General features: G+C 38.6%; 1 protein-coding gene across 1 annotated transcript in view; it reads left to right on the top strand.

The window, feature by feature from the left end:
* Window positions 1-16,229, top strand: part of Adgrb3 (adhesion G protein-coupled receptor B3) — a 656,439-nt gene that overhangs the window by 2,764 nt on the left and 637,446 nt on the right. The window contains exon 2 of the mRNA XM_051204331.1: window positions 94-865. Within this exon, the coding sequence (XP_051060288.1) occupies window positions 109-865 (757 nt within the window). The 5' untranslated portion in view covers window positions 94-108. The remainder of the gene's footprint in view (window positions 1-93; window positions 866-16,229) is intronic.

The following is a 16,229-nucleotide window of genomic DNA, read 5'->3' as shown; positions in this document are numbered from 1 at the left end:
CTGAAAACAGTTGGCTGCAATATTGGAAGGGTTTTGTTTTCTCGATGCCTGTGGTCCTCTGCTTGCTTTTCACTTCTACTGCCATTTTCACAGGCCAAATGACATAGGATGAAGGCTGTCCGTAACCTGCTGATTTATATATTTTCCACCCATCTCCTGGTTATGTTTGGATTTAATGCTGCCCAAGACTTCTGGTGTTCAACTTTGGTGAAGGGAGTCATTTATGGATCCTATTCTGTAACTGAAATGTTCCCCAAAAACTTTACAAACTGCACTTGGACGCTGGAAAATCCAGACCCAACCAAATATAGCATTTACCTGAAATTTTCCAAAAGGGACCTGAGCTGCTCTAACTTTTCCCTCCTGGCTTACCAGTTTGACCATTTTTCCCATGAAAAAATAAAGGAGCTTTTGAGAAAGAACCACTCTATAATGCAACTCTGCAGTTCCAAGAATGCTTTTGTTTTTCTACAGTATGATAAAAATTTTATTCAGATTCGTCGGGTATTTCCAACTGATTTCCCGGGATTACAGAGAAAGGGCGACGAAGAACAGAAATCTTTTTTTGAGTTTTTGGTACTGAACAAGGTGAGCCCCAGCCAGTTTGGTTGCCATGTCTTATGCACTTGGTTGGAGAGTTGCTTGAAGTCAGAAAATGGGAGAACAGAGTCTTGTGGAATCATGTACACGAAGTGCACGTGCCCGCAGCATTTGGGAGAGTGGGGGATCGATGACCAGTCACTGGTTCTGTTGAATAACGTCGTGTTACCCCTGAATGAGCAGACCGAGGGTTGCCTGACTCAGGAACTGCAAACTACTCAAGTCTGCAATCTGACCAGGGAGGCCAAAAGACCACCCAAAGAAGGTAAGTGCCCAGATCAAGGGGGAGGGAAAGGGTTGCTGGAAGTGGGGGGGGGAGGCTTTGCATGGTAGTAACCCTTGCTGGTTCACGACTTAAGCCCCTTTATTCTGTCAGCTTTGAAGTGGATTGATTTGTGGTCTTCAGTGCAGAAGGGTTCCTTGGCTAGGTTTAGCCTGCAGGACATTAGAGACAAGCAGAGGAGACAGCTCGGAAGTATGGGGAGAATGCTCAGGAGAAGAGAGATGGGGAAATGAGAAGCCAGTTGTGTTGGGGGTTGGTAAGAGGAAAAAAGGGTGCTTCTTTATTCAGGCTGCAGCCTGGGATAGCTGCACATGCTCCTAATGTGAAATGCATATGCAGACTCCCTTCTGATCAGGTCCAGCGAGGGGCTCCTTCCCTCCCTCCCACCTGCTTCTTGTCCCCTCTGCTGTCCTGTGACTCCAGGAAACACTCACCAGAAAGCCTATGTGGGATGGGAGACTGCTTGTCTCTGAAGTCAAGAGACCGGGCCCTTGTTTTTGTGCAGTGTTTGGCACAATGAGTCCCTGTGTATGGTCTTTGGCCAGTCGGGAGAAACACATTGGGAGAGCCACAGCTCCCTGGGTCTCTGCCTCTGAAGTCACCTCAGAAGGGAAAGGGTGGCGGGAATAAAAGCACATGCAGGTCCCGTTCTAAACTAACAGAGTTGCTTCTTCTTTTCTCAATACTTTCTTGGTCCTTTGCTGATATATGCAGAGACAGACAGACAGACAGACAGACAGACAGAGAGAGAGAGAGGAGAAAGAGAGAGAGCTAAGTGGGAACAACAGAATAAAACAGTGCAATGGAAATGCAGAGGAAGAATCCAAGCATTAGAGTGACTTGTAGCTCTCCCCCCTCCTCAGTGGAGGGGTGGGGGGCTGTGGGGGGGGAGGGGCTAGCAGAAGATTTAAGACTGTGGATTATTTTTGAACAGTAAGAAAGCATGGCATATTTTAAAAGACTTTTGCTTGGAAGGTTAGTGGCTCTGCTTCCCTCGCTAGAGGCCAGAGCCAGGACATATTCTTTCTTGTCCCTCAGCCCTGCAGCCAGTGAGTGTGTTGATTTCTTATGCAGGAAATGTTTTCTGATTGCCACAAAGATCCCAGTCTGTGGAAAGGGACAGCCAAGCTCCAGTCCCTCTTTCCTCTCCCTCCCCCAACAGAAGTTGTCTTTGTGGCCAATATAAAATTGACACGTTGTTGGAGAATTTTCTTTAATGGTAGCCAAGGCTTTGTAGGAAAGTGGAGCCAGCAAGGGGGGAAGGAGGGGGGGCTGTAGAGGAGCCTCGACAGCTTAAATGCTGTTTCTCTCATGGCTGCAATTGGGGGGGGGATGGGAATTATGGAAAAGTAGTGGTGCAAGCGGAGGCAAATTCCATGTTAGAAGAAAGTGCAGGCTAATGGCCAGGGGAAAGGGGTGGGAACCTTTTTCAGATTTCCACAGGTCAGTGTTTCCCTAACAGCTGTGCCTGAAGACAACAAAGTAGTTTTAAATTACAGGAGTTCTTTTCGCCAGTAAAAAACAAAAAAAAAAAAAAATCCCAGAGAAGCACTTACAACTGCAGGGATGGTATTTAATACCATTTAAAACTAATTAGTGTCCCCTGGAATACGAAGTACAGTACACACAGACACTGTGATGTCACAGGCTCACCAAGAAAACAGGGAGCATCGGAAACGGAGCTCTGTGTGTCTTCTTGCTGTTTAACTGGGAATTATAAATGTATAATTTAATAATGAGCTTCATCTCGATCGGATTGAAAGCAGAGAATTAATCTAGTCCTGCAGCCTGTTTTCAAGTGAATGTGGCAAGGGAAAAGTTGTGAGCTCATTATGCATGATTTTCACGGGGGGTTGCTGGTGGCAAAGCATGAGATGTGGGTGCACACAGTGCCCGCCTGGATGTGCAGGAGCCACAGGGGATGCACATTTGATTTGTAGATGAGTGGCTTGTGAGGCATTGTATTATAAAGCACGTGTAAAATGCATCATTTCTTGTTGCTAATCAGGTGTAAAAATGAGAAGGAAATACTTGCATAGGCAAATGCATGCGTATCTTGAAATTTTATAATGGTCACGGAGCCAAGCTGCCAAGTTTATATAATAGGGAATTTTTAAATGATGTATCAATAAAATTTCACAGCTGTATTCTTTGTAGTCTAAATTTATGCTTTTTAATGGTCTAGGTGCCCAGTTATGAAGGCAAGGATAAGTACTTCCCCCTGACACACTGTAGTTGATGCATTTATAAGAAATTCCTTAAAATATCTACTATAGCCTTACTTGTCTTTTTCAAAGAAGGCCATTTTGTTTAGGATGCATTGCAGAAAAAGAGTGTGAAAATGTGACTCTTAATTTTGTCCATTTATGCAAAGTGTATCAAGTCTTAAATATTTTATATAAGTGGCATAACATACTATGCTAAGAATGATTTAATATTATTTCAAGTAAACCACATAACTGCACCTAGAGATTGAGGTTAATAATTACATACTGAATTGCTACTCATATTTAATTCAAGATTTCTTCATTTTATGCAATAACTTGTAGTTCTAGTTTATAATATGAGGTTTTAAAATTTTCACCTACGTTTATATTATTTGATGATCATAATTTCCATGGAAGAAAACACTCAACTCCGATGAAGGTGTTAATGTAACATTATCCCCACCACAGTTTGCCTACCTAGTGACTAAGGTCAGTCTTGAGCATATTTACTTGGATTGCATCATAGAAGTAGCACAAATTCATCAGGGGATTCTCCATTCTCAGTAGACACAACTCCAGATTGTTTTACACAACACTGATGTTCATGATAAAAGTATGGCAATGACTATTGTGAATGTGCCCACTTCGGTTATAAGAACGGTGTTAACACTGAGTAGGCTCTCTACAGTGGATGTCTGCAACAAGACAGGGTTCTTTAGAGAATAAATGCTGTTCACCAATGTGCAGGAATGATCACCATTTCTTGTGATATCAACAATTACAACGTATGACACACAGCAAATTTCCTGCACTGGTGGTGCTTCAGGGAGCATCTCATCCAAGTACATTTGAGAACATTCTAATGTAAAGTTGTATTTGACATAGTTGGGGATGGCATCTGCTTACAGAAAGTTAGCTATCATTCACTTTCTTGTTTGAAATTATGAGACTAATTTTAAAACATAACTTTAATAACAGTGATTTGACAGTTTAGACTGTACTTGGTTTTTAAATTTAACACACACACACACACACACACACACACACAAACTTATCATTGGGACTCACCTGATTTTTGTATGGAATTTTGGGAACAAATTGACAACTATTCACAAAATAATTTTGACATATTCAGTAATGTGAAGATGACTGTGGAGTATGTAGTTAGGGTGAACATTTTGGCATGAAATCTTATGTCAGTACTTCATCTAAAATGGCAATATTAAAACAGCTTGGATAGAAGTGTTCCACACCAGAATGTCCAAGTCATATAAGAAGTCTTAAAGGAACCTTTGTTTGCTATTGACATCAATGGCTCTACTTATGTGAAGGGAAGTCAGGATCCCTGTATAGATTCCAGGAAATCTGCACACACTCACCCATTTGTCTTTCTGCACTGGCTATGCTAATCCTGAATATTCCAGCTCCCAGGGGAAAAGGCACTGTGTGACGGGGTAAACTCTAGACTGTAGCTCATGAATGTGTTTGCACACATTTATAATCTTAAGGGATTTCCATCCCTGGCACCTGAGTTCTTCTTCTCTTGTCCTATTTGCCTTTACATTACTTTTTTTTTTAATCTACCTTCCACCTTGCTTCTTATAGTCCTTGTGTCTTGTATCTTTTGTGGATTATTGCTGTCATTGAACTTTCTTGAGCAGAAGATATAGTGTATCCATCTTTCCTGCAGTTTTCCCTGTCTTTTGCTGAATCCAGAAGCCCTTTGCAAGTACTGTAGTTTTGTTCTAGCACTTAATTGCCTTGCCTTCTGATTCTTCTACTTATATTTTCTTCTCCTTCTTTGCCAGATTTCGAGTTGAGTAGAAATACTGGAGTTCTGAAATTGTAGCTCAGGCTTAACTTAACCTTGGTGACTACAGGTCGGAATGAACATTAAGTGTAAGAAGCAATAAAGTTCTAAAGAAAGGAAAGATGTTAATGTATTAATTGAAGTAAAAAAAAATACTGATGAACCACTTTGGAAAAGCAGTCACCTTTTACTTCTATGAAAAGATAAATACTATTCATAACCTTTCCAACTTCATTAATGCATTGTTGATGTCAGAGACTGATCTCCAAGGTGTTCTAATAATGCTTTGAAAAGAACAAGAGGAATACAGGCACGTAGTATTATTTTATTCCACCATATTTATTTGGACATATGAGTGATAAGCATAACTTGATAAATATTACCATCTAAAAATAATGATAATAAAATTGGTAATTCCTCTGCTCATTCTTTTGTAGCCTTGTTGACTACAACAAGGCTATATAGTCATAACATTTCCAAAAGCTTCCCCTGCACAATTTGATGATAACATTTGTGCAAAAACAGAATGCTTTATTTGTATTTTTAACTCTAGGTTAGGAACTATACATATTGGATTGGCAAAATATTACCAAAAATGAAAAAACCTGGGCAAAAAATGCTGATTTCCCCCCTTTTCAATTTTAGAAATTTAAAAATTTACCAATTTAGGAAATACTTCACATATGCAATGTTTATGAAAGACAACTCTTGCAATGTGATTTTCTGAGCAATTGGTTAATTTAATATTAAGAGACTTGAAAATGAAGGGAAGTGTGCCTGCATGTTAGGCTTGCACACATTAGACAGACAGCACATGATTGAGTGGGCCTTTGTGACTGCTGCAAATAAATGTATTAAAAGTTACTTTTCTTCAGAAGCTGGGGGTAGGTGTTTACTTTCGTAGCAGTCAAGCTCCATGCATCCTTTAATTTACTCTGTTTGCGAATTTAAAGGATGATATTGTCAGTCATTTTTTTGAGATAGTTATTTTGTGAACTTCAGTTTCCTTTAGAACTAATCCAGTATGTATTGACTATAATAGTCAACTGGCTCTTGAATCAAGAATTAGTGTAATTAATTAATTAGGACATAGCTCAGTAGTAAAATATTTGTTCACATAAGACTTGAATTAAATCCCCAGCACCCTAGTAAAATGCTCTTTTATGAGGTGCATAAGTCAAGAACTGGGGAAGTGGAGATGTAAGGATTCCTACCCTACCTGGTAAGTACCCGCCAGTGAGAGATGCTATGTAAGAAACAAAAACATGATGACATTCTTGGTGAAGAACATCTGAGGTTGACCACTGTCCTCCACCTGCAAATGTACACATGCACCTCCCCCAAATAATTACACTCCCCCCATCACACATAGACAGACAGACAGACAGACAGACAGACACACACACACACACACACACACACACACACACACACACACACACACTACTTTTTAAAAATAGCATGTGCTTGGCTTTCAGATCATGAAGCTATCTTTCAGTGTGTCCTTTGCAATACAAATGACATCACTATATGTCTTTCATTTCTTTCTAGATATGCAATACTTGCTTTTGCTTGTTACCCTAGATGTAAGAAAATGTACACTGAGTATAAAAATAATTAATGAGATTAGTGATTTGGTATATACGGAACTGAGTTTATGGAATGACTTAGCCTCCTTTGACAAGTAACTAAACTTGACCTAATCCCCTGGAATGACACCTGCCATAAAGGAGTTGTATTCAATTGTACCTATCATTACTCAGCACCTTTTTCAAGTTATGTTAGAACATTAACAACTGTTATTATTATTTTTTCCCTCACAAACTTCTCCTTTTGGTGGTTCAGACTTTCTTTTTTTCATTGAATCTCACATAGTTCAGAAATTTATGATGTATAGAGAGTATTCTTATAATGTGCTTAACACATTTTATACTATCTTTATAATTGTACACAGTAATAGACATGATCAAGATAAAGATAACACCCAATGTTCAACTGAATATGCCTAGTGGTCCATGTTTTCATTGTTGGTGCTGCCTATTATCTTTTAAATATTCACAGAAAAGGCTGGACTACTTTACTTCTTCTCGCTAGGAAGATCTCCATCTGCTTGCAAACAAAGCAAAGTGATAACACCAATGATAATACCTAGGGCATCAGCTGCCGTCTTGCTGCATGCGCGCGCGTGCACGCGCGTGTGCGTGCGTGTGTGTGTGTGTGTGTGTGTGTGTGTATGTGTGTGTAAAAGAATACCACCATTGGTTTAGAAACATTCTTTCTCTATTTTGTTTATTGATGTGCGCATATTTATTTCAGGACCAGGAGTACACTGTGTGGATGGAAGTTTCTGTTCTGCCTGTTCCTGCAGCTGTTCCGTCCCAAGTAAACACACAGAGGCCTATATTAACTATAAACTGTTTGGCTTATTGCTCAGGCTTATTACTAACAAACTCTTACAACTTAAAATAACCCATAATGCTTATCTGTGTTTAGCCACGTGGCTTGGCACCTTTTCTCAGTAAGGCATTCTCATCTTGCTTGCAGATCCTCTGCATCTGGCTGGTGACTTGTGTCTTGCCTTTCCTCTTCCCAGAATTCTACTAGTAGGGTTGCCCTTCCTATACTTCCTGCCTGGCTACTGACCAATCAGCATTTTATCAAGCCATTATGAGTGACAAATCTTTACAGTGAACAAACACATTCTCCAACATCAGTACTGAATACTTGGCTGTAATGTGTTGTGTGAGAAGTTCTTTAGTGAATGTAGCCTTGTCAGAAAAAACAAAACAAAACAAAACAACAACAAAAACAAAAACAAAAACAAAAAAAAGACAAAAACAATCAAAAAACCCCAAATGTGCAAGGAATTCTGTTGGAAATTTTAAGAAAAGTTTCTATTATGTATATGTGAATATGGTTGAAATTCTGAATGAGCAAAACCCAATTCAAACAAATGCTATGAATTGTAATGTGTAAAGTATAGCAGGGTAGTTGCTATCTTTTTTGGTGAATGGTCCATCAACATGTACAGCATGGAAGTCTTACAAATTATACGTTATAAGTGAAATAATTTTTCACTGGGACACATTTTCATTAAGGTTTAAAATCTGCTGTTAGTAAGATTGTTCTTCACAGCTACAGTAGTTTTGATTGTTGAGTAGAGTTCTATTATATATAACACAGTGTGTAGTATTGTGTTTATCTGGTTGTTTAATCCTACCTTTAAAATTTTGTTGTTATATATTCTTTAAAAAGATTGTCTTTAGGCTAGTATGGTCTACAGAGATAGTTCCAAGACAGGCTCCAAAGCAATACAGAGAAACCTGTTTTGATTGTTGAGTAGAGTTCTATTATATATAACACAGTGTGTAGTATTGTGTTTATCTTGTTGTTTAATCCTATCTTTAAAATTTTGTTGGTATGCATTCATTAAAAAGATTGTCTTTAGGCTAGCATAGTCTACAGAGATAGTTCCAAGACAGGCTCCAAAGCAATACAGAGAAACCCTGTCTTGAAAAAACAAACAAACAAAACAAAACAAAACAAAACAAAAAAACTACAAACAAAAAAAAATGGGGTGGCATTTAATGAAGGAAGGAATATGGCGTCTTATGAAAGTTTGTACATTTTGAATTAGATGAAGAAAGAAAAGGCAGCATCTTTAGATGTCTATGTTGATGGAGGCATGACTAATACTTCAAATAGATCAACCTAGTGATGTATGACTCATCTGAGCCTGGAAAGCTGTCCTTTGGATATCTTTGCTTATTGGCAGCCAAGCTATTTAAGTTAAATTGTTTCCAAGTATTTTAAACTTTGCTGCATTATACAAATGAAGATTATATTTGGAGGTTTGCCTTGCAAAGGAGTTCTCTTTGGATGCCAACGGATTTTCTTTCAGATCTGTTTTAAATGATCTAGAAGGAAAGTATGGCTTTGTTGGCATTTCTCAATGAAGTATGAACTGTTTTAATAGGACAATGAATACTCCTCCAACTTCTTACATACTCAGATATTGTTAAGAAAAATAAAGTGAATTGTTTTAATATTTGTTTGAAGATTTTGAAATTGTTCTAAAGTAAGATTATAAAATGTTGTCTGTATAATTTGGTTGAATGCTCCATTTATAGTTAAACTTTAAGATGTGATGCAAGAGTTTCATCATTATTTGAGACTGACTAACTTCCTAGTTATTGAAGATTAATCACATATCTTCAGTTAGTAAAGAGAGTTCACCAAATCACAAATGCATAAGAGATATAACATTTAAAACCAGTTGAATAAATGGGTATGTCTTTTTTCCTTAGGTCATGAATGTTTGCAATAGGTGCCCCCTCCCAGTAAAGTGGGAAGAGGAAAGCTCAATTGAGGAATAGTTTCAATCAGGTCAGCTTGAGGGCATGTCTGTATCTGGGGCCATTTTCTTGGTTAATGACTTAGATGAGGGCCTAGCTCCCCTCGTGGCTGGTGCTGGACAGTTGGCCCTAGGTGTATAAGAAAACAAGCTGAGCAAGCCATAGGCAGCAAGCCCATAAGTAATGTTCCTTTTGGTATTCTGTCTCTCGATTCCTGCTTGAAGTTGTACCTTGACTTTCCACAGTGATGAACTGTTAACTGGAAATGTAAGAAGAAATATGCCCTTTCCTCCTCAAAATTGCTTCTTGATAGTGTTTTATTAGAGCAGCACAGAAATAGAACACTGTCATTTAGTTTTATATTGAACTTACCGAATAAAACGGAAGGCTAACATTGTTAGAATTATGTGAAGAAAATATAACTGACTTGACGACCTAATCCTAAAACAAAATATTCCCAGATATTTTTTTTTTTTAGATCAGATGTTTCTTTGTGAACTGAAAATTGTTTGGAAAAATATAACAAACGTGGGCATAGGAATGACATTAGAACACCTATGGGGCCAGGTTACAATGTTTTAAATACATTAATAGCAAAGAAAAGGGAATTTGGATTCCAGCAGGGAAAGCTACAAGTGTGAAAAGACTCTCTGAAAATTAATATGAGTAAATGATAAAGTGTCACAGAAAAGTTTACCCTTCTGGAAAAATTTCTCCTGATGATCCTTTTAAGGTGAGTTTTTGAAAACACACTGATAAACGTTGCCGAATAAAGCCTAATTTCTACACTTGGATGTCTAAATCATAATACTTTAATTCACATTGTATGTTTGAAAGTCTAAAATCTCTTTGTTCAAGTGTCACCCTTACAGAAATAAAGACGTCAAGCGAACAAGCATTTCACGCGTTAAAGGAGTACAGCAAACCCTCTCGGCCAAGAAGTACAAGCTTGCACAACTCTACTGCAGCCATTGCTTATTTGGCAGTAGGTGGTGCATCCTATGTTGTGTGGCCTAAGTACTACGGTTTATCAAACAAGCAGGGGACGTGATTGACCTGGACAAAATGAAATGCACAGCAGCTTGGTAGTTTTGGTGGTTTCCCACAGTTTTGGGAGCACTTGAATCTAAGTCTCCTCAAAGTTTAACACTCTTTCACGATTACTTGATTAATAAAACCTTCATTTGAAAGTATGTAATGGGCAGATTGCTTCTGTTGATCTTAACCATCGCCAGAATATGCATCCCGGGACGTCTCTACAATATGAAAGAAAATGGTTATGAAGGACCATTTGGCACTCACTCTGAACAATGAGAATAAGGTTTCAATAGGAGTCCTGTAAATAACTCAGTGGTTTCATCCATTAGATTACATTTTTTTTGGGAGGGGGAGGGAGTGTATTAAGTTTTGATATGTATGGTGGTATATTTATTTAAATAAATTTTAAATATCATATACTAAGCCAATTACATATAAGAGAATGTGTCTCAGGTTCATTTTGTCTCTGTGTCTAGGTTTCTTAAAGTGAACTGTCTAGTATATTTAATTTCTTTTTAGGATCTTTGGAAATCTGTGATTTGAGGAATACTGCCTTTTTAGTTGTTTTTATTTTTATTAGCCTAAGGAGGCCTTGAGGACTACCCACTGTGAATGGGGGATTAGGGAGGTAAGGGAGTATGCTCTTCCTCAGGTCCTGGTTTGGGTTGCTTTGGGTGGTCTCCACGTGGCAGCTGGAGCTTGCAGTGACTGCTGGTACCCTCTCCTCTTGAGGTTGTATGCTCACCGTCTCCTTATTGCTTAGACTCACTGTTAGTTATGTCTTCCTTGCTTCTTAAATTATTCTGACAGAGGATAGGCTGCTGCTTCCTGCAGCTCTCCTAAGACAGAGGTGGAGTACAGCTGTGGTAGAGCAGTGGTTTCTTATAGCCTCTGAGATTGATGGGAATCCAATGCTGAACTTTCCTAACTCCCTTCAATGTGCTAAAGAATTAATAAAATAATCAACACTTTGTGGATTGACACACTGATCCAAGGATATAGTGAAGTCATAATTGTCATTTAACTGTTGCTTTTTGTTTTTTGTTTTTGGAAAGTGCAACTGCATAGCAATATTATAGTAACATGATTATTATTTTAACCTCAGCATCATATCTATGTTCATCTTAATCACTACGCTTATCTTATGTTCTCCAAAAGTCTTTCTCTATTCATCACCCAATTGGTTTATTATCTAGCTCACTATTTGTAGACATTTAAAAGTAAGTAGCAACTTGTGTTAGTTAATGTATGTGGTGTGTGTGTGTGTGTGTGTGTGTGTGTGTGTGTGCGTGCGCATGTGAGTGAGGGCACACACAGGCCTTGGTGCATCTGTGGGTGACAGAGGACAGCTTTCAGGAGTTTGTCTCTTCCCACTGGCATCAGGGGATGGAATATACAGTTATGCCTGTGTAGCCGCTGCCTTTTCCCGCTGACCATCTCACCTGGCCTCCGTGTTTTAATGTTAGTGTGAACCTGGAATATTTACATTTCCTAGACATTTGAAGAAGACATTTCTGGGCTTGACAAAGAAGATAAATGGCTTCAGATTTCAAAATGAAACACAATTGCTGAAAGTCGAGTTTAGTTCTAATGTGATGTGATTGACAAATGGAAGGATAAACTGAAACCTGAATTTCAGTTGCTAATTCAGTTTTATTTTGCATGTTGGTCTTGCTGTCTCCCTCAGAGTACCACAAAAGCGAGAACACAATTCCCTACACTTCTTTGTTATGTACAAAGCGACAATAAACTTCTAATTTTTCATTAAAGTTCAATAAGAAATACTATATCTATTTCTTCTTTTATGTTTAGCCGTTAGTTGTTTTCCATATGCAGAAGGGGACCTGAAAAGGAAAATGAATGGACCCTTCCTTTTCTAAGTTTATGAAGGTTGGTGAACGAGAATGTACCAGGCATGGGGGAAATATTTTTAAGTTGCTTACTCAAAAGAATGGTCACATGGAAAGGGGGGCACCTTGGGAGGCCAAATCTGTTTACTTTATGTAATCTTTCCACATTAATCTGGCAAGCTTTCAAATACCTGCTAGTGCCCCGCAGACTGAGGAATTTCAGTTTACTTTGGCTTCCCAGAGAGGTCAGCTCCCTCACAGATCCTTCAGCCTGTGGTCAGCCACTTTTGGCTGGCCTCGGCTTTTGTAATTTAAAAGCTAAACAGTGTATATATGGCTTAAGTGATGAAAAATGCCTAAGAAATTAGTACAGTCCAGTGGCCCTTTATTTTTAGTATGCTATAATTTCGAATATGTAATAAGATGGCCTGACAGCAGCTTTTAAAATTGTAGTTTATAGAATGTGGAAAATCTACTTACCTGGAAATATGGGACTTTTTATCCCTTTGTGGTTTCCTTGGAATTTTGTAATGACCATATGTTGGTGTTGAATTGCTTGTAAAGGGCATAAATGAATTCTAGGCATAATAAATAGTGCATGTGGTGGCCTCTGGTCTCTGTCGTGAGACCACAGAAACCACAAAAATGGAGCAATGATATTATAGAGTAAAAGTTGATTTCCTAAATCTGATGAAGGCAAGAGAAAGAAGTTAAAGCAGACGGTGCAATCATACAGATTTTTATTCCTTGACATTGGCAACACTTTTCTTTAAATAAAAGTCAACACCAAGACATTAAGGAAACAACTAAAAAAAAGAAGTTGTTTAGTTGAAATGGTTAGGAGGCCTAGAGTCCTGCTAGTCAGTCCCGTCCATCTCCCTGTGCTTGGCCCTGAAGCAACTGCATTTGAAAAGCCACTGCAGCCTCTCAGCCTGCTTATGACAGAATTTGGGAAGGTTTGTACTATGCACTTCCTTCTGTAAAACTGTCTCCAATGTTTCAGTTTCCAAGAACACCATTTTGATGTTATTATGCCTTATGATGATAGAATGCATACTTTACCTAGGATCCCATGGCCTACTCAGCTCTTAGTTCCCTTCCACATATGTTTCTCCCCATGAACATGATGTTCAGCTTTGTCTGGGACTATATCCAGCCACTGTGCAATCCTGAAGCCCCTTGTATATATTAGATGGTGTTTTAGACCCACTGGAGAGTATGCCACCAATGTTCTGTCACTTCACCAAGTGTCATGTAGTCTGATTGACCCTTCTTATCTTCTGTCAAGCACCAGTCCACCAAGTCATTTCAGGCAAAGCATTATGGGATAGAATCCATGGTAGGTTTATGTCAAAGGTGAGACCACCTCTTTGCTCTGTTTCATTTTCATCAAAGAAATAACCTCTCATGGCCTACATGAATGGGACACTTCGTTTAGAACAGTGATTCTCAAACTGTGGGTTGTGACCCCCTTTAGCAGTCCTCTGTCTCCAAACATATTTACATTATGATTCATAACAGTGACAAATTACACTTGTGAGGTCGCAATGAAAATACTTTTATGGGTGGGAGTCACCACAACATGAGGAACTATATTAAAGGGTCAGAGCATTAGGAAGGTTGAGAGCCCCTGCTTTAGTGTATGGATCCTGACTGGATTTGAGAGAAGACAGTGTGCTTCTCCATTTTTTCCTTGTTATCAAGACTTTAGGCCTCCTCCCACACAGTTTCCAGCCAGAAGCCCACCCGGAAACTTTGATTACTATAAGCATATCTCTTGTCCACACACTGGTTTTCTGTGATAAACATGAATACACAGACACACTTAACTCTAATACTATTTATCACTTTTTTTGGTGCATGCTTGTCCTCAATGTATGGGTGCACAAAACATGTGGGTTGTGTGCATGTGTAGGGCATAGGTTGATGCCAGGTATCTTCCTTGATTTTTGCTTCCCTTTATACATTGAAGCAAGGTCTCTTGTTGACAGATGAACCCACAAATTTGCTTGCTCCAGGGAGTAACCTCTCCTGCCTCCAGAGTACTAGGATGGCAGGGCGTTGCCTGTCATTCATGCTTGGCATTTATATCAGTTCTGGGAATTGAAATCTGAGCCTTGTGCTGGATGACAAGGATTTTTATCAGATGATTAATCTCCCTAACCCCCCAGTAGTTTATTTAAAATCTATAATTATAAACAGATTACATTGTGATAGATTTTCTTTTCTATTGTTTTGTTAACTCTTAGTTGCAAACTGTCAAGCCATCTGATACTTTTTGTTCTCTAATTATTAATTCACAGTGAATGCCTTTGATAACATCTTATTAAAACAAAACTAAAAGTTTTATTAGTATTGACATGCCATTGATACAAATGGATGATTGGGATATCATTTCTATTCTCCTCCAAGTAGTTACAGACATGGACTGTTTGGGACATGTAATAGGAATTGTAACCATATTCCACTGATTTTTGCATGGGATTATTTGAATAGTTCTCTCCAATTACTTGGGAGCAAAGTTAAAACACCTTTCTTCTTTGCTGGAATAAGGCTATAAAATCTTATGTCCGGCATGTAAACTTGCATGTAGCGAAGGGGCTGTCATTGAGCCAGGGTAATTAGTGGGTGATTACAGCCCTGACTTTGAACCTTGAATAATCTGTGATGGCCAATCAGGAAATTGATCTTTGTGGCTTAGTACACAGGGTCTGTTAGATGCTCCAGTTTAGCCTGACTATTGTGACTCAGGTAATATCCTCCTGAAAAGGACTGTGGAATAATCAGGATGATCATTCTTAATGGCGCTTTGGCTTATTGTTGATGTAGTACAAAATTCAAGGTAGTTGTGTGATGACCACAAACTTGTACTGTATGGGAGGGGAACGGACTAACTCATACATAATACTGGACTCTGGAGGTGGCTGTGTTTGTGCTTTAAGTCAGCGCCACTTTGAAACTCACTTTATTCTTTCCTATTCTTTCCATAGCTGATTAAAAGCTAATATTAAATTTGCTATGAAAAATCTTGTCTTCTAAAGAAACCATTTGGTATTTCTTGTATATTTATTAACACATGGTACTGCACTTCCTAAGGACATCCTCATAAAAGTACATACTGCTCTTTGATCATATAATCCCTCAAGCCACTCTTTTTCTCCTGATAATTCCCTTATTTCCTTAGACAAGTTGACTTATTTTATGTCACATGCTTGCAACAGTTTATGTTACCATATAAAATATGGGAATCACAAATGAAAGAAAATGTCGTTTTTGTCCTTTTGATGCTGACTTAATTTGATTAATATGATGATCTTCAGTTGTATCCATTTGGAAAATGACATAATTTTCCTTCTTTGTGGATGAATTAAATCACATTTCGTATTTATATCACATTCGCTTTGCTCATTTCTTTACTGATGGATATTTAGTTTGAGCCCGTGCTTTATATACTGTGGACCGTGCCTCAGTACATATCAGTGTGCAAGCATCATCATGATAAGTACATTTAGAGTCTTCTGGGTAAATATGTTGGAATGGTATAGCTAGGTCGTATGGTAGATTTTTTTGTTGTTATTGTTTTTACTTATAGAGGACTCCCTATACTGGTTATCATCTCATGAGCTATTATTGCTACCTAGGTGAGCGAAAAATATTCATTCTTGGCTGGCAGTTTCAGTGGAAACTTGTCCTATTCACTGACTCTTTTCCTTTCTGCTGATCTTCATTTCTCCACCTGATTTTCTTCCTTTCTCTCTTTGCTCATTCTTTCCCTCTTCATTCCTTCACTTTTCCATAAACACACAGCATAGGACTTATAGATGCTGATGCAGCGATTAACCATTGTGGTAATTTACACAGGATCTGTTATTCATAAATGTTGATGGTTTTTGTAAACAAATATTTCTATAGAGGTTCCTGGGGAGTTTGCAATCACTTAGTAAGCACCGCTTCATTAATCTTAGCAATTTTCTTGTGAGGCTAATTATGTAGTGTTAATTAACCTTCCCTTTGAGTAGGTGGGTTTTTGTCAGGGAAGTGTTCTTACCTCCCCTGAGAGGTGGGAGGGCGAGAGGGGGCCGGGGT

This window comes from Phodopus roborovskii, unplaced genomic scaffold (assembly GCF_943737965.1).
Source record: "Phodopus roborovskii unplaced genomic scaffold, PHOROB, whole genome shotgun sequence".
In the NCBI taxonomy this organism is placed as follows: domain Eukaryota; kingdom Metazoa; phylum Chordata; class Mammalia; order Rodentia; family Cricetidae; genus Phodopus; species Phodopus roborovskii.
Note: the sequence above shows the minus strand (reverse complement) of the source record. Positions and strands in the feature narration are given on the sequence as shown.